Here is a 21,565-nt window from a genome sequence, read left to right as displayed (position 1 = left end):
TGTAAAAACCAGAGTAATGATTTGATATGTCGAAAGTCAGAGAATGTTTTTAGTTCAGTGTTCATGAACATGGCTGAATGAAATCGGATCATTCATTTATGTATTTATGTTTTGATCCACTAGACGTGTGCAGGTTTTATTTTGAAGGTCCTCCCCGGACACTCTGTATGTCACTCAGTGTATCTTGACTCTGGGTCCACGGAGCAGGAGGAGCAGGAGGAGCAGAGCCTCAGTTTCTCCTGGACTCAGACTGAGCAGTAGGAACCAGGAGCCTCGCTGCTGCTGCTGCTGCTGCTGGATGTGGCTCCGTCTCGAGCTGTTGCCAGGTCTGATCTGCAGGAAACACTGTGCAGTCTCCTGTGAGGAGGAGGTGGAGGGAATGAGCAGAGGGAGAAATCTACGGTGACTTTTCCCGGAGGAGACAAGTGGCCCCGGTGCCAACAGGGCAGAGAGAGAGAGAGAGAGACAGAGAGAGAGAGGGAGAGAGAGAGAGAGTGAGAGAGTGCTGCTGCTGCTCTATGACACCAGGGATATAACCACACTGACAAGGTAAACATTACACACATTGTACTATTTATATCCTATAACTAACATTATCTCTGTTGTTGCTATGGTTACAGATAATTCTATGTTTGCAATACTTCATCCAAAGTGTGCAGTGATGTTAAGGTGGATGATCATGTTAGTCAGTGTCTAATGTGAATGTTAAGATTTATGGCTGTCATAGTCAGAAATGACCTCACAGTGCTTTTACTTTGAATACATCCTGTCACTATGATGACTGTATGTATACAGCGCTGGTTGAAACGAAGAGAGACCACTGGGTGTCTGTTTTTACTATTTAAAGAACATGTTGAACATGTTTCAGCTCACAACAGATTCAACAGACACTGGAATGAAATGGCTGCCACACATGTAGAGATGCAGAGTTAACACAGATGTGGACTGGTCTGTTCAAAGTGATTGTTGGGGGGGGGGTGTTAGGGCTGGAACATCTCATCTGATATCGATAATTATCATGAGAAAGGTCACGATATTATTTCTTTTAATTCTACAGTTCTCCTGAGTGAAGGTTGTGGTTTCTTCTTCATGACAAACACTAAGTATTGATATTGTTTTATTACCCAGCCCTAGAAGCTAGAAGTTTTTTTTTCTTAGTTCAAACCTCAATCCCCTTTTCCCCTATTGCCAGGATCATATAGACCATAATACACACAATTATCCTCACACATTACATATAAACAAAAAAAGTCCTTGACATTACTTCAAAAGTAAGATATTCTTATAAATCCAAAAAGTATCTTCATTCATGGAAAGGTCAGCCTTCAATTTATTACATACATTTAAACCAAATGGAAAAGAGTATTCTCTTCTTCTATTTTCTAAGATTTTTTTCCATTTTAAGATTATAATTCAGTTTAAGGAAAGAGATTGTTTAAAAAAAGAAGCAAATATCACATGACCTCTTGATACTTGATAAACAATGTTATTGTGTGGACATTATAATGGGATAATTATAGATATAGTAGATGGATCTATATATATGTATATATATATATTGTTTTATTGCCCAGCCCTATAAGTGGCTTTTTGCTGTTTTTAAAAAGCTGTTGTAATGAAAGTGGTGGGCGTGGTCGTATTGGGGGGGGTTGTACTTCAGTATCATTATTCAGTTCATCTGCACTGTGGACACAGTGATCTGCTCCATCATCCATCCATCATGCAACAGGCTGCTCTCCTCTTTTCATGTGGGTCGTCATATGACAGAGGCCTCAGCAAGTGATCTCACATGATCTATTTAAAACTGCTCAGTTCACATGAGACGCTGTCGGAGGGAGGGAGCGACGTGGTGAGTTAGTGAGGTCCCAGAGACGCAAGGAGCAGTGGAGGGACATGATGAGCAGGATCAGATGTACAACAAAGACATCAGGAAGTACACAGCAGCGTTTTGAGCTGCTGCAGTGCGTGACTGAGAGGCCGCACAGGATCCGCTGATTGGATCAAGCCCCCACCGCGTTCCACTCTGTCTGAAGGAGAGCAGGAGGATGACGGCCTAATAAATCCAGCTGACGGAGCTGACTCCACACTGCAGCCGCCACCGCCGCAGAGCCCTGACATCAGTTTAATCAGGGAGATGGAGGCTGGAAGGGAGGCGAGGACGGAGGGAGCGAGGAGATATGGATGTCAAAGGGGGGGTGGAAGGACAGTGAGAAGGGAATAAGGGGGTGGAAGGCTAATTGAGGATGAGGGTTAAATGTAGGACATGTGCGAGGAGGGGGGAGGGGGTTTGAAAGACCGTGGAGGAGCCAGTAGCCACCAGCTAAATGGATGTGACCCCTGGGGGCCCCCCCTCAGGGAACAGCTGCTGCTGCTACCGGGGGGCGGGCTCTCACCTGATTTACGATTCACTGCACACACACACACACACACACACACACTCACTGGACCACACCCAGGCCTTTCTACCAGACAAGTGACGTTTCTGGTTGTCGTCGTGTGTGTTTTTGTTGCTCTGTCAGTGAGCGACACACACCTTATGTGTGAAGGTGTCCCCCTGGGGCGGAAATGATGAATGCGCCCTGTGTGCTGCCGTGGTCCTATGGGAAGGAAGTGATGTATGTGAAGGGTTGCCCTCCATGACACATGCTTTGTGCCAGAGGAGGGGATCACTGGCTCAGAGGTGTAAAGCAGGACAAATAATCGCCTGTTATAGCTATTTACTCCCACCACACACACACACTAAATGACACACACACTTTCACTGCAAGTTCGAGCGCAGGTCCACGCTGATCCCCGAAGAGCTGTTAATGTGATTTGTTAGGTTGTTACTCACATGTCTGACCAACAAGCACAAACCTCAGCATCCTTCTTGCTTTCTGAGGAATTCTCAAACCCTATGTTGATAAAGAGCTGAGTTAGATTAAATCAGGATTTTTAAGGCTACATCTACATCTTTTCAATACAAGTAACAAAGTGCTTTACAACAAACTATATGAAATTCACAAACAATCAGAGTAGATAATAACAATAAAGATACAGATAATAAAAGTCATAGATTTCATGCGATAAAAGCTTTTTTATACATATACTTTGCTTTTGTTCGACAACGTTGTGTGGAAACTAAAACTATCGCTGTCCACACAACCGTATTGGCTCCGTATTAGTTTGAATCTCCGTCCAGAATAACACATCTGAAAACCCATACATCACGGGATATCTCACGTCCACTGGGCATGAGGTTGCCGCTGTAAACAGGAAGCACTTGGTTGGTAGTTTGCAGAAAGAGCACGACTACAAACGAGAAGCAGCAATGGCGAAAAGTAACAGGGTCAGAAACGCTTGTAATCAATTGTACATGTTGCGTTCTACACTGGTAGCCGAGGCTAATGTCGGTTGTTTTCCTCTGAACCAGTGAAGGCTACATCGTGACCGAAGAGACCCTTCAGCGGTTGTGCGTGTCTACGCAGCCCCGGAGCTTTCAAATTAAAACGGGGCCACCAGCGTTCCCAAGCTTCTCCAGTTTAACAGCTCTAAAAGTCGGGAGGGGTGTGGACGCCAGCCGCGAGTTGATGCGTTAAGGAAAACATTGTAGTATGGACGTAGCCTAAATCGGTTCTGTGCAACACAATAACTCCCTGTGTTGTTTTTATTCTTCTGAACATCATTTTTGGAACGTTTGTACATTTTTGCAGCTAGATTATGGGGTGGGCGACACTCTTGGTTTTGGTTTGTGACCTCGGTTGCTGCTTTTAGCCGAAAACCTTTGCATTTTCTCTTCGCTCTGCCCCGCACAGGGTCGCCTCCTGCTTCTAAAAACAGCCTCTAAAACACCAGGGAGGAAGGGCAGGGTGGTTTAAAGCTGACCTCGGCTCAGCCAAGGTCTGCTGACAAAACGGAGTTCTGGCACAGTGTTTACTATTGTGACAGTGTGATGTTTAAACCCAATGAGAAGATAAATGTTTACGTGCAACTCATCCACAGGACGACTCCGTGGATATGAAAAAGTTTGTGTTTAGAAATGAAACTTTATTCACTAGCATGATCACTGTCTTGTGTCATACTTACGATAACAAAGATGCAACCAAAAGATAGAATTACTTCATACACGCTTAAAACAGTCATCAATACTCAACACCAGTAATTCTATCTTTCAAAAATATATATTGCATTGACCACTCCCTATGTGCCTGCTGCCTTCAGTGGCCTATACATGGACACATAGAAGCAGCACAATGCAAACACTGTTCTCTGCCTTTGTGAATATCGTCTGTTCGATGCTGACGTCTCAGGGGTGTTAAGTGAGTCACCAGAAGGCTGCCAGTTCACAGACAGGAACTCCTTGTAGTCCTGTAACTTCATACTCCGAGGGGCTTCTTTTAAAGTCAGTCGTAAACACTGGGAAATTCCATCTATAAATGTAGTGGACAATACAGAAAAGTTGACCTTTTTACACTGTTCTCCAAAAGTCCATACGTCTTAGAATATAATGCTGCCCCATAAAGGATGGATAGAGATTAGTGGTAAAGTATTCAAATAATGTTTTCTTAGGAAAGGTATTTTCATGGATAAGGAAGATGACAGCTGATCTGAACAGATGAAACAAAGTCTATTTCCAGTCTTAACTCAGTTTTGACCAAATGTGTAATATTTGCACTTTCAGGGCAGAATAGACATTTGAAGGTGAAAATAAGTTAACAGCGTCTGTAGAGGAGTTTGTGTCTTTCTGTTGTTTTGCCTTGTGAGTCATGTTCAACCCCCAGAACGTCTCCAGCTCTCTCACCTTGCTGTCTCGCCAGGCTTTTATACGAAGAAAATGAATCACTGTTTTTGCGTTCATAAAAAACAACAAGTACAAAAACGTTGTTAGCTATTTACGTGCCAGTGCCCGGAATTTAAATTTGCATCATAAAGTCCCGCATGACATTGCAGAGTCAGAGTTTAGACAGCCAAAATAAAGAAGCGTGCAGACAAAAGCCAGACGTTAGTGGGTGTTGGTGGGTTTTTTGAGCAGTGGAAAAGGGGCTTAAGAGATTACAATTGGAAGTGCAGTAATTACATTATAGTTGCTTTTATTATTTTGACATTTATGAGTTGACTTGTTCACTACATCACTGGGAGTTTGATGGATGGTGTACATCAGCTTCTGGGCAGATGAGGTGCGGGCCAGAAGCATCTTCAGGTAATTCCCAGATGGTCTTGCTTGTGTTGTTGGCTCATTGATGGGGGAAATATCCTCCACAGCTACACATTCAGGAGAGTCATCTCTGTTTTAGAGTCGGATGGTGTGTAACAGCACCTCTGAGGTCAGGACTGGAGAACTGTGTGTGGTCATGGAGGCTGAGCTCGCTGCTGGATGGTCAGTAAATAGGTTTGTGTGTGTGTTAAAGTGTCTCGGCTTTGGGTTTGACACTTTTGAGAGGCAGACAGCTGAGTAATAAAAGTAAAGAACAGATGTAACTTTTGCGGCTGATCACGTGATTTTATTAACAGCACATCAACACCAGCGTAACAATTACTGTCTTCTACGTGTGTGGCGCCGCTTTTTAACCCGGAGATATTTGTTTTCTTTTTGTTTAGTTTTTTTTCATTTTTGCGTGTGTCACGTGTTTGAAGTGTCATCAACCCCCCCAACTCGCTCGCAGTGAATCCAGCGGGGATGCGCTCATATCGACTCTCTGCAGACTAAATACTAGGGGGCCAGGCGGAGAAAGTCCGCAATAACTCTGGAGCTCTGAGATTTGCATTTGTATCTCATGTGTCAACTTAAGTAAAAAGTTCACTCGAAGTGCTCCCTTAAATTGGTCAAACTCAAAACTATTCAGATCTGCTGATGTATTTAAGTTTGTTGGATCAGGGACATCTTGTTTGGAAGCTGTGTAGCAGGGAAGGTTCTCCAGAGTACAAACTTTTTCCTCACAGTCTTTCGTTTGGATTTAGCAGAGTCACTCTCACATAGTTATAGAACATGATGTTCAGTCAGAGGCCCCTGAGAAAGTCTTGAGAATTGAACATGACAGATATTTCTCCAGTGCTCCCAGGAGGGAATACATGTAGCCACGCAGCGCTCACTGTCTAGCTCTGCAGAGTTTTCACTGTCCCATGGTAGCGGAAATGGAGGCCCTCTGGTTCAAGTGTCAAGTCTGGGACCTAATGAAAGACATCTGAGTGTCATTAATGTGCCAGTCCTGGAGCATTAGGGCCTCAGCTAAAAGCAGTGCTGTAAAGGTGTCCACAGCCGGCCCGCTGCAGAGTGAAAATCCAATTAAAAGACCAGGCATTGACAGATCTATACAGCGAAAGCAGAACTGTCTCGGATTTAATGTAGTTTCCACGTAGTCGCTGTGACTTTTAGCTTCTGTTGGGCAGCTTGCACGTGTGCTGCTGTTCTCATGTACAGTTGTGTGGCTGCTTTGTCCTGACTTTCCCTTTAGAGTCACTGTGAGGTCGACATTTGTAGTCTTGCATGAAATATCTCGACAACCATTGAATGGTTTGGCATGAAGCTTTCTGCAGTCATTCATCTTCTTCTCAGGAGGAATTTGAATAACTAGTTGATCCCTTCGATTTTCAGAAGATGCCACCTTCAGGTCTAACACTTTGGTTTATGACCTCAGCAGTAATTTGGGGCTAATTAGTAAATGTAAGCATTCTAAAGGTGAATAAGGTAAAGATCTGCAAAACATACATCTGTTAGCATTGTCATTGTGAGCATGTTAGTATTTAGCTCGAAGAACTGGCTATGTACAGGAAACAGATTTGGCACTGGCTTGTTTCAGCAGCGCTTCAGGCTCGTCCTCACTTCCTTGTCTTGACAAACCAGTTGCAGAGTTTTTTTTTCATAGTTTCCTCCAGAACATCTCATCTTCACCAACAGTAAACTTAACCCAAAGTTCTCCAGGAGCCAACTGAGAATCTCTATGCGAATGGGCTAGTGTGTTTAGGGCACCATGTTAAAAACTGTCGGGAGGTGTGCGACCAGCCGAAATGACGGCGTGCAACAGCAGTGGACATGACATCAGTTCTCCGCACAAGGACGTGATCTGTAGGAGTATAAACTAGGTTTTAGAGCTGTTGTTGTAGCTGTTTACGTTTGTTTAAACAAACTTTCACTGTGTCTTGTCAGATCTGGAGAAATCATTTGCATTTTTCTCTCCATCCTAACACACTATTCACTCATCCCTTCACTGCTGTAAATATTTGTGGGAGACTTCAGCCTGCTGTCATGTATCTGATTTATTCCTCTCGCTGCCTCTGCAACACAGATGCTGCTCTGATGTTTGTAGATTGTCCCAGAGAATTAATATCCACGGCGGTTGTTTGTTGATTAGCAGTGAGGTACTCAGGCTGCTGGCTTGTTTGGTTTTTGACCAAGTTTAGATTACTGTGATGGCCTGGTTTAGAAATCACACACGCTCAAAGACAGCGTGCTGCTGTTTGGCAGCTAGCAACATTTCAAATCTGTAATGAGGCAGTCTGGCCCCCTCTCTCTCTGTCTCTCCTCTCTCCCTGCATTTCCTTCCGTACTCGGTTGAGTGCCAACTATGTTATCTGCGCGGCTTCAAGAGGGAGATGTGGCTCGTTTCCAACCACCGTGATGCAGGCTTCCTGCGTGATCCGGTTGGGCTTCCTGTGTTCCAGCAAAGGAAGGGCCAACTCAGCAAACACAGGGCGTTTGGGGAGGCTTAGTGTACAGCAGATCCCAGCTCCACACGGCTGAGCCCTGGGCTCACGCTGTCACAGCCAGGCAATCCCCACAAGACCTTCAAATGTAGCCTTCATTTTCGCCTGGTGGTTGGTGGTGAGAATCAGATACTCTGCCCCTCTCTAGATCTGCTTTTCGAGGATCTCCATAAATGGTAAAACAGATGGTGCCCTGAAAATGTCTTATTTTACAGATGCTTGAGCAAACCATGTTTCTGTCAGGTCACTTTCTCTGACCTAATAAATGCAACTGTATAACAGCAGCAGAACTTTGGAACACAGGAAAATGACTTTATTTATATGATTCACAGTAAGTTGGTTGTATGAGATGTGAATTGTCTCCAACGAGGTTAGTTGTGTGTCTCCATGGGGTTGATAGTCCACCTTTTGGAGTGATTGCAGAGGCCAGGTGGGGGAAGACAAGTCAGAAATAACTGCACAGCTATTTTCAACACAGAGATGGAGCCGTGAATAAGGACATGGACTTGGCCTTCCCCCAAAGGTTGTGGTTTTGCCCTGACTGTTTCCTCAGGACAAGATGTGATGAGATATGAACCCAATTCAATATGAATGTGTTTTGGTTTACAGAATACAACCCAGATCTGCCCAAGTGTTATTGATTCACTGACTGGAAAAGTTGGACAGTCCTTCCAAGCAGTATCTGCCTCAGAAGTACGGTATATCTTTAGCCCCTGTCACACAAGGGGAATGTTGGCAGGCATCAGGCCAACATATGGGGCTAAGTGTTTTGTGTGAATAGCAGAGCACATTTTCAAGACCAGCAGCAAAACCTCTGTTGAATCGTTGCTAAAACTGGATGTTAGGCCGTAGCTACTTACCCCTATTATTCCAATAAACCATTACAGAGTGCAGAAGAGGCTCTTACTTCGGATTTACTCAACCATCTCTGGAACTGCTCTCAAATACCTGATTAACAAAGATCTGTGACTACCACCTAACATAAGCCGTTTTCAGGCATGACCTCTGTGTGCAATATGGTGTAAGCCAAATAAAAAAAGTCTTTTGAATTGAAATCTGGTTCATAAGGAGACTGTGGGGTGGAGGTATGTGCTCTAAGTACCATTCTTGGTCCGTTAGCGACTGAGATAACTAGCTTGATGGGATGGACTTTTTATCTTTACAGTACAACTGAAACAGACTTTTGTACATTTGCTCTGTGTTTCTACAAGTGAGGGGATGTGTTCCCTTTGTGACAGGTTCTGTTGATAAACTTCCTCTTTTTGCAACAACTTTTTACACCTAATAAGTTTTAATCATCATTTCATCTTTTTGAGGAAGGTGTGGAATCCTCCCATATGCCTTTCTGTATGTATTTTCATCCTCCTTGTAAACACCACAGTGGCAATATCATAATTCAATAATTTAAATTAGATTAAATGTTGAACTTTTAATCTAATATTAAAAACATATTATATACATAAAGAGCATTTGATTTTCTGTAATTAAAATGGTATTTATTTACATTTATTTGCATTGGAAAAACACATGCTGCACATGTACCAAGGAGATGTTTTCATTTGGGTTTGTTCATTTGATTGTTTGCTTGTTTATTCCATGAGATGTTGTGGAGGGGTGGGGCACGACCCAAGGAAGAACCCATTGAATTAAGGTGCGCATCCAGGTACAGATTTCACTTTGTTTGTGGAAGATGGTGTAAAGAGCCACAGTAAACAGCAGTTAAAGCTCACTATGACTCAAATCATCATTTTGCAAGCAAGTGTTCAGCAAGTTGAAAAGCTGTAGTGAGAACAACGTACTGATAGTCATTTAAATTCACTTATTCAATTTATTAAATTGACTTATTAAAATCCACTTTGCTGTTATCCTGTAATTGCCAATGTTGGCATGTGTTTTCAGCAAAGCCAGTTGCAGCTGGAAGGGAATGTAAATACCAGTTAAGGCTACCCTGGGAATATTACTTGAGTCCATAGAATGTGCTTAAGGTGTGCAGGGTCTTTTTTAACATTCTTCTGCCCACTGAACCTCTTCTCATTTTATTTCTTTGAGGCCAATAATAAAGAAACGCAGGCTGAATCAGACGTGGTGGAAAATAATTGGCTCTGCTTTTGCTCGATCACAAATTTCCACACGTTCAAAGTTACTTCCACTCTCCTTTTTTTCTATCGGACAAAGTATCTTCTATTGAGGAGTAGTTTGACTACTGGAATGCTCAATGTGGAAACTGTGATGAAATTTCTCCTCATTTCGGGCTTTCATCCCTCTCATTTAGAAGTAGTTTTATGTTTTTTCCTCTGTATAAAGATCACATTGGAAACCACTTTGGATTCTCTGCCTGTATTGAAAGACATCGCCATGTTTCTCATTAAGATTATTTATCTTTTAGTGGCTCTTTTGGGAAGGAGGGGACGGTGAGTGGGAACACTTTAAAGATCAGACCGTCTGTCATGGTCTCAGAGGGCAGCCTGATTCATTGCTTTTGTCTCTTGTGAGAGGGTCCTCTGGGTGGTGGTGGTGGTGGGGTGGCAGTGGAACGAGACACAGACGGACACTGTTTGGTATTCCGCTTCTGTTCTGTGGGGCGGCTTGTACGTCTCGGAGCCCAGACATGTTCTCGGCTCTGCGCGGTTTGAAGGGTATGTGAAGTCAAGGGGCCGCTGGTTTAGCTCAGCTCGCTGTGCAGGGAGTTAACTGAGCAGTTGTGTGGGTGGTTTGGGGGGGGGGGGGGGGGGGGGGGGGGGGGGGGGGACGAGGGAGGGGGAGAAAGAGAAAGGAAATTGGTGAAAGAGAGAGGGAGGATTGGGAGTATAGGATGCCAGAGATATGCCACGGAGAATGACATCTTGGAATTTTTAATGAAATATTTATTGAACTCAAGACCCAAATTTTTGAAGTCTTAGATACTTTAGCCATACTGACACTGTTCTTTTTCAAAATGAACACATACATATTCTGCTGAAATTACAAAATCTTCAACAACCAGATAAATACTGTTCAAATGGAGGGGGAGAATTAGGACAGAGTAAGAGGGCTAACTCAGCAGAAGCAAGGAGAGTCTGTAAGATCCTTTCCTTTGGACACGAGGCAACTCCTTTCCCTCGGAGTTCTGCACCGCCCTTTCCTGTTTTCCCTTCTTTTCCATTCCTTCGTTTTCGCGGCTGAAGAAAACAGCCATTCTGAGGGAAGGAAGCCCAGGCTTTCCTTCCACAAAGAGCACTGTGACTCAGATGTAGCACCAGTTCTCCACTGCTGCAGTGTACGCTCTGCTGTGTTGAGCTGTTTCCCTCGCTGCCTTTCTCCTGACTCTGCTGGCCATTCTTCATGGCTGTGCTTGGAAGTAAGTAAGTCAATCCCAAGCACTTGCAAATGCAGTTGGCCAGTTTGTCGTAAATGTAACGTTCAGATCGACAACAGGGGCAGACTGATCTGAGTTCTTGGTTTGTTCTGTTGCTGTTGTCCTTTTTCACTGACTTAATTAATTGATAAATTGTTTAAATGAATCATTTGAAAACAGCAAATTCATAAACATCTGAATCTTGGCATCTTTGCATTTTGTATTTGATTGACTAGCTCTGTTTAAATCTATCTTATTCCAGAAATCTCTTACTGTCTGTATGTTGAACACATATCTTGAGAAGCGTGTATTGTTAATGGCCCGAGTACAGTGTCAAATTTGGTGAGACTTGACAGACAATACGTTCAATATTATAAACTTTTGATAAACAGGCGACCAGCGCTCTGTAGCAGCTTCAACTGGGACTCATCTAAGGGATGTTGTTGATCACGACCACAGTGCGTTCATGAAAATGGCAACAACAACTGATTCTCCACCAACCTTTGAATTATCAGGTGAACAGCTCTTTGTGCAGCATCGCTTGTGCAGCTTCGGGCTTCTGTGGACTGAGTCCAGCAGCGGGTCCGCGGTTCAATGACTGCAGGTCACTTTAACAGTTTCAGAGATAAAGCTGCAACCAGCATTACCACAGGTCAAACAAATGATTCCAAACTGGTGCTGACTAAATAGCAACAAGCTGGAGGAAGAAGGATTTGGGAATCAATCAGGGTGTTATAAATACAGCATCCTTGTATCATGGGCGTCATGACTCACATTTCCCCAAAGTGCTGTAACAGTGTTGCACGTTACTATCCTGGTCAGGCAGCGTTCAAGCCCCTCAGGAATGCCTGAGAAGCTTGGCCCGTTTTAGTCACGCACCGCAGTGTCTGCCCTGCATCGCTTTCTCCTGCCAACTGATAGAGCGTTGCAAAGCCCATAAAACACTGGGCTGCTATCAGTCACACCTCAGGTGTGTGTGTGTGTGTGACAAGTGGACATGCATGCATGCTGGTGTCTGGCCCAGAGACATAGAAATAGCATGGGAGCTGAATAAACTACTTTCCTGTAAGAGAATGAGCAGCACAGCTCTGTCCTGCTGTTCACAGTAAACCGCCTTTATCAAAAGGTTGTATATAAAAGTTCACCTTGTGGTGCACTTAGATTCATTCCAGACGTCACACAGTCATACAAGATAGTGTTTGCTTGGCTTTATCTTGCTTGTTCACAATGGTATGTGGGTTTGATTTCTGAGAACCATGGTTTGTAGAGACTTTCTTATGGGGGAGTGAAGTTTAAGGCTGGTGTCAGGGAGTGTTGCAAGATCTCGCGTTCCCAGCTAAGCTGCAATGGAAAAACTTAAAACATGGTCAAAGCCACTGCTCAGTGTATTTAATATATTATCTTTTTGTTTAAAGTCTTTGTGGACCGTTTTATTTCACTTTTTAGCAGTACATTAAACTGTAGTGGATTATAGCACCATAATTCAAATCTTATGTTGTGGTCATGACGGATACATTTACAGATTTACCCGACAAATCCCAAAGCCTTTGAAAACCAGGATGAATGGCCTTTTAAGGAGCTAAATAACCATCCACATCATTATCAGACAATAAAAAACATGTTTCAAATGATGTTTATCTGCCTGGAAACATCTTACATCTGCATCGTCTAAATTCACTCCCTAAAAGTGTCCATAAAACCTCAACCTACAACATAAGGCCGATAAGATCTGATAGAAAGCATCATTAGTAGCACGATTAGACATTTTCTCTCTAATCATAAGCACATTATAGCAAAGATGTGGCTGAATAGTTTTTTCCTCCCAAAATTCATCAAGGTAGACCTGTTAAGTAATTTACTAAGTCACACCTATTTTTGTTCTCACTACATGTGAGGATTAATAGCTTCCTTTTAAACTGATGACATATTTTTGTTTTGAAACATGGAATACAATGGAATACAATGCATTTTACGCCCTAAACACTTCCATATTAGATTAAGAAACCGACTATGACAAATTTGAACAATGCTCCTGCTGAAGCCACCTTTATTTCCCCACTGTTAAACTAACATGTACTTATGACATTAAAGTAGAGCCCTCTGTGTTTGCAAGATGGACTCCAAGGTATCTGTACTACCTCCACCTCCACCACCTCCTCTCCAAGAATGGAAATGGAATTTAACATGGTTCTGCTGAAGTTCACAACTGTCTCCATGGTTGTGCCCTCATTCAAGAGCAGATGTTATTTCCACGCCACAAAGCGTTCCACCAAGTCTCTGCCTCCTGCACTGACACATCCCATAATTGCATCCATCGGAAAACATGTGCAGATGAGAGGACGCAAAGTTGTATTGAAAGTCAGAGGTGTACAGGTTGAAGAGGAAAAGGGAGATATGCATAATTATATACTTAAGTGACTGAATATTTTTACATAAATAGAAGACGATAATCACTAGATTAGTCGATAATGAAAATAGGTAAATCTCTAAGTGAATAAAGCTTCTGGTGAGATTGTGTAAACACTAAACACGACTCCTGCACATTTGTATGAGGTGAGGAGCTGACTCAAGTTACAGCCTGTGTCGAAAATACATAATAGACAAATCGAAGCAAGAAATGCACAATAATAGTTTGAGAAAGGAAATTTAGGCCAAACCCACATTGCCTTCATCAGCTGTTTTCTATCTTCTGCCTTCTACTGAACTGCTAGAGAAGAAAAAGTGCACGTGTTATATTGTCTATGTCAACCATTCCATATTGTATTTACGACTTTCTTAGTCTGAGATTTAAAGGTGCTCTTGGAGGCAATTTAACATCCTGGTCCTGACCTATCTCAGCCTGCTCTCTGTCCTCAGCTCCATAACTTACCGTCGTTTTTTTTTTTTCCTCTCATTCCTCTTTGCAGCTGCTAAGCTCCACGTGAAAAGGCAACATGGTTGTTTTTCTAACCCGACACCTCGCTGGACCTTTATAGACGTAGTTTGCATTTGAATGATTCTTTGGAACTGCAAAATAGAGCTGAAGTCGAAAACCTCAGCAAGAGAGAAAAGGAAAATATCTCTGTGGTTTTTCTTGAAAGAGGAATGTGAACCTGAATTCCTTCATGTCAGGCTCTGTGCTCACTTAAATCACTCGCGTACATCGACTGTACTTTATCATATTCTCTCACAATATTTACACCTGCTTCACATACATCAAACTCAAAATATCTGCCTTTCATTTTAGGTCATCATATAAACATTTTGTGACAGATTTATTGTTAAAGTCCGATGGCTTCAGTGAGGCAGCGGTGATGAGGCAGATCAAGGTTAGATGAGGTATCCGTCTCACTTGAACGTACACCGAACACACACTGACACACAGCATCCATGTAAAGCAGTGGAGATTCAAGCCAGTTGATCTAATCTGGGGGGGGGGGGGCTGCAGACAGGCCGTCTACCCCTCTGTGTCTATATAAACAGACACTGCCACACACACACACACACACACACACACACACACACACACACACACACACACACACACACACACACACACACACACACACTCAGGAATGCCTCACTCAACACCATGCACACTGAACGTCAGAGCGTCCTTTACCCCAGTGTAAGGGAACGCAGTCTTTTAATGTGACCTCTATGAGTAGCCACAGCCGCCGGCCTAAAAAAGTAAGAACAGAAGGAAAACGTTTTGTCACTTTATCACTGTCTGCTTCTAATTCGAACCTGAAGCTTTTAGATCCAGTGTTGTTGACATAGGCTACTGTGGAGATCCACTTTGTGGCTTATGGTCAGGTGGGTTATTGGCTCTACATTCCACATGATAATTAGATGAGCCCTTGATGGACAGTGAAGCTTTATACTGTAGAACATTATATTATTAACAGATTAACTACTGTGTAGTAGCCATCAGAGCTGCAACTCATTAGAACTGTCAGTAAGAGGTGGTGAGAATCCCACAAGCACCTCAGTGCTCACTAAATGAAGGCAGCAGGGGTAATTTACACTTGTAGGACATAGTGTAAATATAAACTTAGCTCTTTGGCTATGATTATTTATCGCGGATAAAGCTGTAACCTCATCCTCTTTCCAGGCATGTTTTAGCCATGCTGGCAGTTTGCTCGGTTGGTCGGCCTTTGGTCAACTCAACTATCTCTGGAACTATTCAATGAAATAAAATAGATCTCAACCCACTGCTGAAATTCAGTAACTCCAGATAGTGTACCTGCTTGACTTTGATGATCTCCCAACGTCGCCCCACCATGAGGTTGAGGTTGTGGGTTTTATCTAGCAGCACCTGCAGGTCAAAGTTTTTGTTTCTCTTGCAAAATATTTGGAAATCCACTCAATCGTTCAGCACATGATTTGGTTCATTCAGGGTTCCCAGAGGTTGATCACCAAACTTGTTCTGTTGTTTTGAGTGAAGCACTTGAACAAGATGGGTGGTTGGTCTGTTCACTGTCTGACTAGTTTCTTTTATCACACGAGTCAAATGTTTATCCACACAAAACCCAGCAATACCTTTTGTAGGTGTTTTAGGTTTTAGATGACATTTTGTCTAATCTCTATTAACATGTATCTGCATATGAATGCAGATAAATGCCTACAGCCATCCCAAGCCTTCAGATTACACATATTCACTCACAGGATTAGTTCCAAGAAATTAATTAATCATCCCCTAATTTTTGCTCTCATGCCATCATCAGGTAAAAAATATTTTGTCCTTTTGTTTGGTTTATGATCAAATACATCCATCTTCAAATAGTATTTTTGGTTTGGTGGTAAACAGCAAATGTTAGATTAAGATTGATGATCATAATGAACATTATATATATATATATATACACTACTCTGTAAAAGTACAGTCTCAGAGCTGTCAGCATTGGCTCTACACTGTTCCCAATTCAGCCGTTTAGTTCAGAGTAATGTCCTTCAGTCCCCTCATCATTAGTAAGTCATGAGTGCTGCATTAGCAGCAGGACAAGATGCATCGATATGGCTGAGCAGAGGGCCTGGGATCAATATACAGGACATAAGAGGGGGCTGGACTCAAGGGAGTCAGTGCTATTTACAATAAAAGGGGTTGTGGGAAAAAGGAGCCTGCGGCCTAAGCTAGGGGCAAGTTGATGTGACTGTGTGTGTGTGTGCGTGTGCGTGCGTGTGCGTGTGCGTGTGTGTGTGTCTGAGTGTCTGAGTGTACATGTTTGTGTGTGAAAGTGGTCTGAATTGAATTAGCCTACTGAGAATAGCCAAGCCCCGTTGCTGGATTATTTATGACCTCCAATTATAACCAAGCCATTTTCCGATACAATCTTTCCTCTCTCTTGCTCCTGAGGACCCTGTTGTCCAGGAAATTTGGATTTCAGGTTTTCAGGCCACCAAGCACTCTGCTGACGGTTATTGTTAGAGACACGGACACATAGACAGCTGCTCTTTTTGTTTTCATACCACAGCACGTTAAAACGATCTCTTCTTTGTGTGTGTTTGCAGATGGACCTGAAGCTGCTCTTGATATCCACATTGTTCGGAGTCATTTGTTACAGTAATGCTCAAAAAGGTAAGATCCCTCTGTCAGATCTCATTTTGTGAAACAGTATTACCCTGCGTATTGCTGTTCCATCATTATTCTGTCAAATGATGTCTTTTCGCATATTACTCATAATGTCGGCTCCCTCCCTGGAGAGTGAGAGCAGCTACTTTAGCGTAATGATGTCCCTGAGCAGTAGAGCTGCACCCCAGCATCACGGAGCGTAGAGGATAATGGAAAAGACTGAATATTCTGTCTCAGTCTCCTATTACCGTTGAGCCACACAGTGTTCCACATGATCTGATGCGTAAACACTACGGGGTTTAACAGGCTGCTTACTTTGCAGGGACTGTGATGTACGACTGCTCGCTCTGACTCTGCCTTCTCTCCCTTTGTTTTCCATCCAGAGGGGAACGAGTGCATCAATGCCAATGCCAAACACTGCGGGGACTGCATCCAGGCCGGAGCCAAATGTGGCTGGTGTAAAGACCCAGTACGTGAATCAGAGCTGTCAGCTGTATTCGCTACAGTATTGCTGACGCCATTAAGATTATAGCAATAGAGAGCCAGTGGTGTGGAATCGTGCTTTATGTAGCTTTTACAATTATTAATTTACCTTTTTTTTAGAATAAGCTATTCATATTTGAAGTATCAGAGAAAAATAAAGAAACATCATTACAATTTCCTAAAGCCGACATCTTCAGATTACGTAATTTTGTCTGACTAACAGCCCAACATTTTTTGTTTGTTCCCTCCTTAACTATAAAACTGAGGGGGGAAATAAACACAAAACCTTTTCACATTTTATAGGCTGAATCAAGTAAATATTAGGTCAAATTGCTGTCAATACATTTTACGAGATTGGAGTAATTGATAAATTGGATAATTGTTTCAGAACTAGCCTACGGAACAGTAAAACAGTAAAATGGCAGTCATAGATGTTTCAGGCAGATTTAGTCACGTTCACATGTCCTCAACCAATCAAGAGTCAGTCTTGACGTCAATCATGACGTTTTACCTTGTTTTATAGCTTCCAAAGTAATACAATTACTGTAATTAAAACCAAAACTCATCAGAAACTCATTTCAAATTCAAATTTACATGACGGGAACTTTTTACTTTTTAGTTCAGTCCATGTCTCATAGATTCATATGGAGGAGGTGAAGTTTATGACTTATACTGCAGCCAACCACACGGGGAGGATGGAGACACTTTGGCTTCACTTTTTGGGAGCCGTCATGTCGTCAATTTTCACAGACACAGTATTACTCTTCATGATAAACTGATATTCTCTTATAAAACTGATGGATTTCCCCTTTAATTCTCCCTGTGCTGCCGCTCTCAGGACTTCCTGAAACAAGGAGAAACTGTGTCGACCCGCTGTGACGAGGTGCAGTCTCTGTTGAAAAGGGGCTGTAATAGGACGATGATTGAGAACCCGCACGGCAAGCGGGTGATCCTGAAGAACAAAGCGGTGACAAATCGCACAAAGGGAGAAGTTAAGTTGAAGCCGGAGGACATCACTCAGATTCAGCCCCAGAAACTCAACCTCACCCTCCGATCCGGTGAGGACACATTTTCCATTAGCTGCTTTTACCCTCATTTGTTTTTTATTAGATATTTACCACAAAGACACTCCAGAGTGTTTTAATTATGTTAACTTCCTGTAGGTGAGCCCCAGTCGTTTGACTTGAAGTTCAAAAGAGCAGAGGATTATCCCATCGATATGTACTATTTGATGGACCTGTCCTACTCCATGAAGGACGATCTGGAGAACGTCAAGAACCTGGGAACCAATCTGATGGTGGAGATGTCAAAGATCACCTCTGACTTCAGGATAGGTGAGGATCTTCATCAAAATAGATCTTGATTAAAAGAATCATCCATATTGGGTGGGGTCGGGATGCAGTTGTGACACTATTGTCTGGGGGGATGTCATCTCAGCCTTCACAAACTCTTCAGACAGTGGATTGGCTGACTTGTATTTGCAGGTGTCCCATTGTGGATATTTAGTGCCACCCAGGTTTGAATGACCTTGGTGTGACCTGCACAAACAAACCAAAGAAGTAAACATTTGAGAGTTCGTTGACCTGCTATGAATTCATCCGGTGTCAGATTACACTGCAGCTCCCAAACCAAGCATCTTGTTAAAGCTAGAGTTGGTACTCCTGGAAAAGTTAAAAGCAAGAGCAGGCTACAAAATGCAAAATGCAACCGACATATCCCATCCCCGGCCATCAGCTCTCTAATTAGAGAGACGGCCCCAATACACGAGCACCGACTGACAACTGCTAGAAGCCGACTTTTCTGGGACTCGCTCACAAACTTCTGATTATCTGACTGCTTCAGCGCTGTCTGTCTCTCAGGCTGATGACTCAAGTCATGGGCAGTGGAAAACACAGGCAGGCAGGTCGGTTAGTGACAGACTCCAGTCTGTCCAAATTTAATGATATAGTCGTGTTTATTACAGTTCTGCCAGGTCCGCAGACATTGTTATTTTTTTCCCCTGACAACTTTATTTGTTTGCTATCGAGACGTGAAAACAATTTCAACAAATAAGATAAAAACTGTTTCATAATCAACTTACCAACCCTACCTTTAAGCCTTTCAGCCAGTGCTAAACCCTGTATCCATCTTGTCCTTCAAAAGGTTTTGGTTCCTTTGTGGAGAAAACAGTCATGCCGTACATCAGCACCACCCCGGCCAAGCTGCTGAACCCATGCACGGGCGATCAGAACTGCACCAGCCCCTTCAGCTACAAGAACGTCCTGAAGCTGACCAGCAACGGCACCAAGTTCAACAACCTGGTGGGCAAGCAGCACATCTCTGGAAACCTGGACTCACCTGAGGGGGGCTTCGATGCCATCATGCAAGTGGCTGTGTGTGGGGTAAGCCACAACAACAACAACAACAACAACAACAAAACAACAGCTCTGTTGCCATTCAGTGATCCTGTGGAAATAATTACGCTCAGGTTCACTATTTAATGCAATTTTCCCACAATTATGCCACTTGCTCGGAGGCACACTGCACCAATAAATGTGTTTATGTGATGATGAGTGAAAGTAGTAAGTAGTTTATGGCTCCTCCGTGTTAACAAGGGGATGTTTTGATGCAGCGATAATCAAAAGTTCATGTGTCCCATTCTGAGCTGCTCACATACCTGCTTAGTTATTAGAGAGGCATTACACACTTTGACTAATAATGCATTTCTTCCTGGTTTATTAGAAGCTGATTGGCTGGAGGAACGTGACTCGTCTCCTGGTCTTCTCCACTGACGCTGGCTTCCACTTTGCTGGAGATGGTAAACTGGGCGGCATCGTGCTGCCAAATGATGGAAAATGTCACTTGGAGAACGGCGTTTATACAATGAGCCACTACTATGTGAGTAGAGAAATTTTGTTGTGACTGATTTTTTAAGATTTCTGACTCTGCGTTGTAAATGTGACTTTTCGCCTCCATCTTTCTCCAGGACTATCCCTCCATTGCTCACCTGGTGCAGAAGCTGAGCGACAACAACATTCAGACTATCTTTGCAGTCACAGAGGAGTTCCAGCCCGTTTACCAAGTTAGTCGCCATTTTGAGTCTCATTCTGATAATGTATTCGTTATGCAAAACTCCTAAGCTGTCCCATTCTTTTCGAGTTGTTTTTGGAAGATGCCCAGTGCGTATAAATATCCACCTGGGTTGATGCACTACATCTGCTGTGAGTTAAACTGCAGCAACTCATTCAATCTCTGATTATTTCCTTGTGCCTCAGTGTTGTTTTTCAGGCCAGTTCAACCCAGTTCCCTCTGAGTCTGATCAAAGCTCTTTTATTATGTGTGCACACAGTAGCTTCAATGCTCGAGAGCTAATGTATAATAATCTCATGTAGGCAGATTAAATTAGTTTGATTCCATCTAAATATGGAATGAAATGGTAAGTAAAGGTTTATTTTTGGATTCCAGTACAATGCATTTGTGTTTTACATCAAAACGTGAACAGTATAGTATTCTTGATCTTTTGTTGTTGCTAATTGAGATTAAGAACATTAACAAGATTAACAGAGCTTTACTCTAAACTTCTCTTCTCTCCTCAGGAACTGAAAAATCTGATACCAAAGTCTGCAGTGGGCACTCTGTCTGCCAACTCCAGCAATGTAATCAACCTTATTATAGACGCTTACAATGTAAGTACACTGAGATTGTTGACTTTTAGAAAACTTTGTTCAAATGATCATTTATCCATATGAACCACATTAAAGTGTTGAGTATGTTGACTGAGTTGGAGCAGTCAGAAGTTTTGTCCAAACACGTTTCATTTATCACTCAGCCAAGCCTTTGTTTAATGCAGGCAGTCAAAACAAAGCTACAACATTCCTGTTGTTATCTTTTGGTTTTGGCAGTCTCTCTCGTCAGAGGTTATTCTGGAGAACAGCAAACTTCCAGAGGGAGTGACCATAGCCTACACATCCCACTGTAAGAACGGTGTGGTCAGTGAGGGCGAAAGTGGACGCAAGTGCTCCAATATCTCCATCGGAGATCAGGTGAGCGTGAGAAAATGACTCTTTTTTTTTAATAGTCAGATGAGTAGCTAATAATTAGCCTGTCAGTCGTCTATAGTACGATAAAACACACTCAACATTCAATATGCTCAAAGTTTTTGCTGCTACAGTCTTACTAAGTCTGTTATAACAGGAAAGTTATGAAAGCTACTGTTAACTAATATTGACAGACTTTAGATAGTTAAGCACAGCTTGTACGTACTTCACTGTTATAGTTCTATTTGTTCTCTTTGACCACTATTCAGTCAAAGTCAAGCGGCCTTGCTTTGTTACATATAGTGCATATTAAATTATTGCATTGAAATTAGAGATTCAAGTCCAATTTATTGGAGATTAACTTTTTTACTGACCTTTAACATTTATAAACTTATGTTAAATCATAAATCACATGTTTTTCTGCCTAACTTCTTGATTTTGGTTTTTACATTTGTCATGCAATTAGTTCCAGGTTACTGTGCAGCAGCCTTAAAAAGGTTT

At 42.6% G+C, this 21,565-nt stretch overlaps 1 protein-coding gene across 1 annotated transcript in view; it reads left to right on the top strand.

Annotated features, from left to right (window-relative positions):
* Window positions 1-222: 222 nt before the first annotated feature.
* The window catches only part of itgb1a (integrin, beta 1a), a 28,267-nt gene continuing 6,924 nt past the window's right edge, over window positions 223-21,565 (top strand). Inside the window, exons 1-10 of the mRNA XM_034571947.1 lie at window positions 223-549; window positions 16,505-16,571; window positions 16,949-17,034; window positions 17,887-18,106; window positions 18,212-18,382; window positions 19,191-19,429; window positions 19,770-19,925; window positions 20,014-20,109; window positions 20,624-20,713; window positions 20,930-21,070. Of these exons, the coding sequence (XP_034427838.1) occupies window positions 16,505-16,571; window positions 16,949-17,034; window positions 17,887-18,106; window positions 18,212-18,382; window positions 19,191-19,429; window positions 19,770-19,925; window positions 20,014-20,109; window positions 20,624-20,713; window positions 20,930-21,070 (1,266 nt within the window). The 5' untranslated portion in view covers window positions 223-549. The remainder of the gene's footprint in view (window positions 550-16,504; window positions 16,572-16,948; window positions 17,035-17,886; window positions 18,107-18,211; window positions 18,383-19,190; window positions 19,430-19,769; window positions 19,926-20,013; window positions 20,110-20,623; window positions 20,714-20,929; window positions 21,071-21,565) is intronic.

This window comes from Hippoglossus hippoglossus, chromosome 20, assembly GCF_009819705.1.
Source record: "Hippoglossus hippoglossus isolate fHipHip1 chromosome 20, fHipHip1.pri, whole genome shotgun sequence".
NCBI lineage: Eukaryota > Metazoa > Chordata > Actinopteri > Pleuronectiformes > Pleuronectidae > Hippoglossus > Hippoglossus hippoglossus.
Note: the sequence above shows the minus strand (reverse complement) of the source record. Positions and strands in the feature narration are given on the sequence as shown.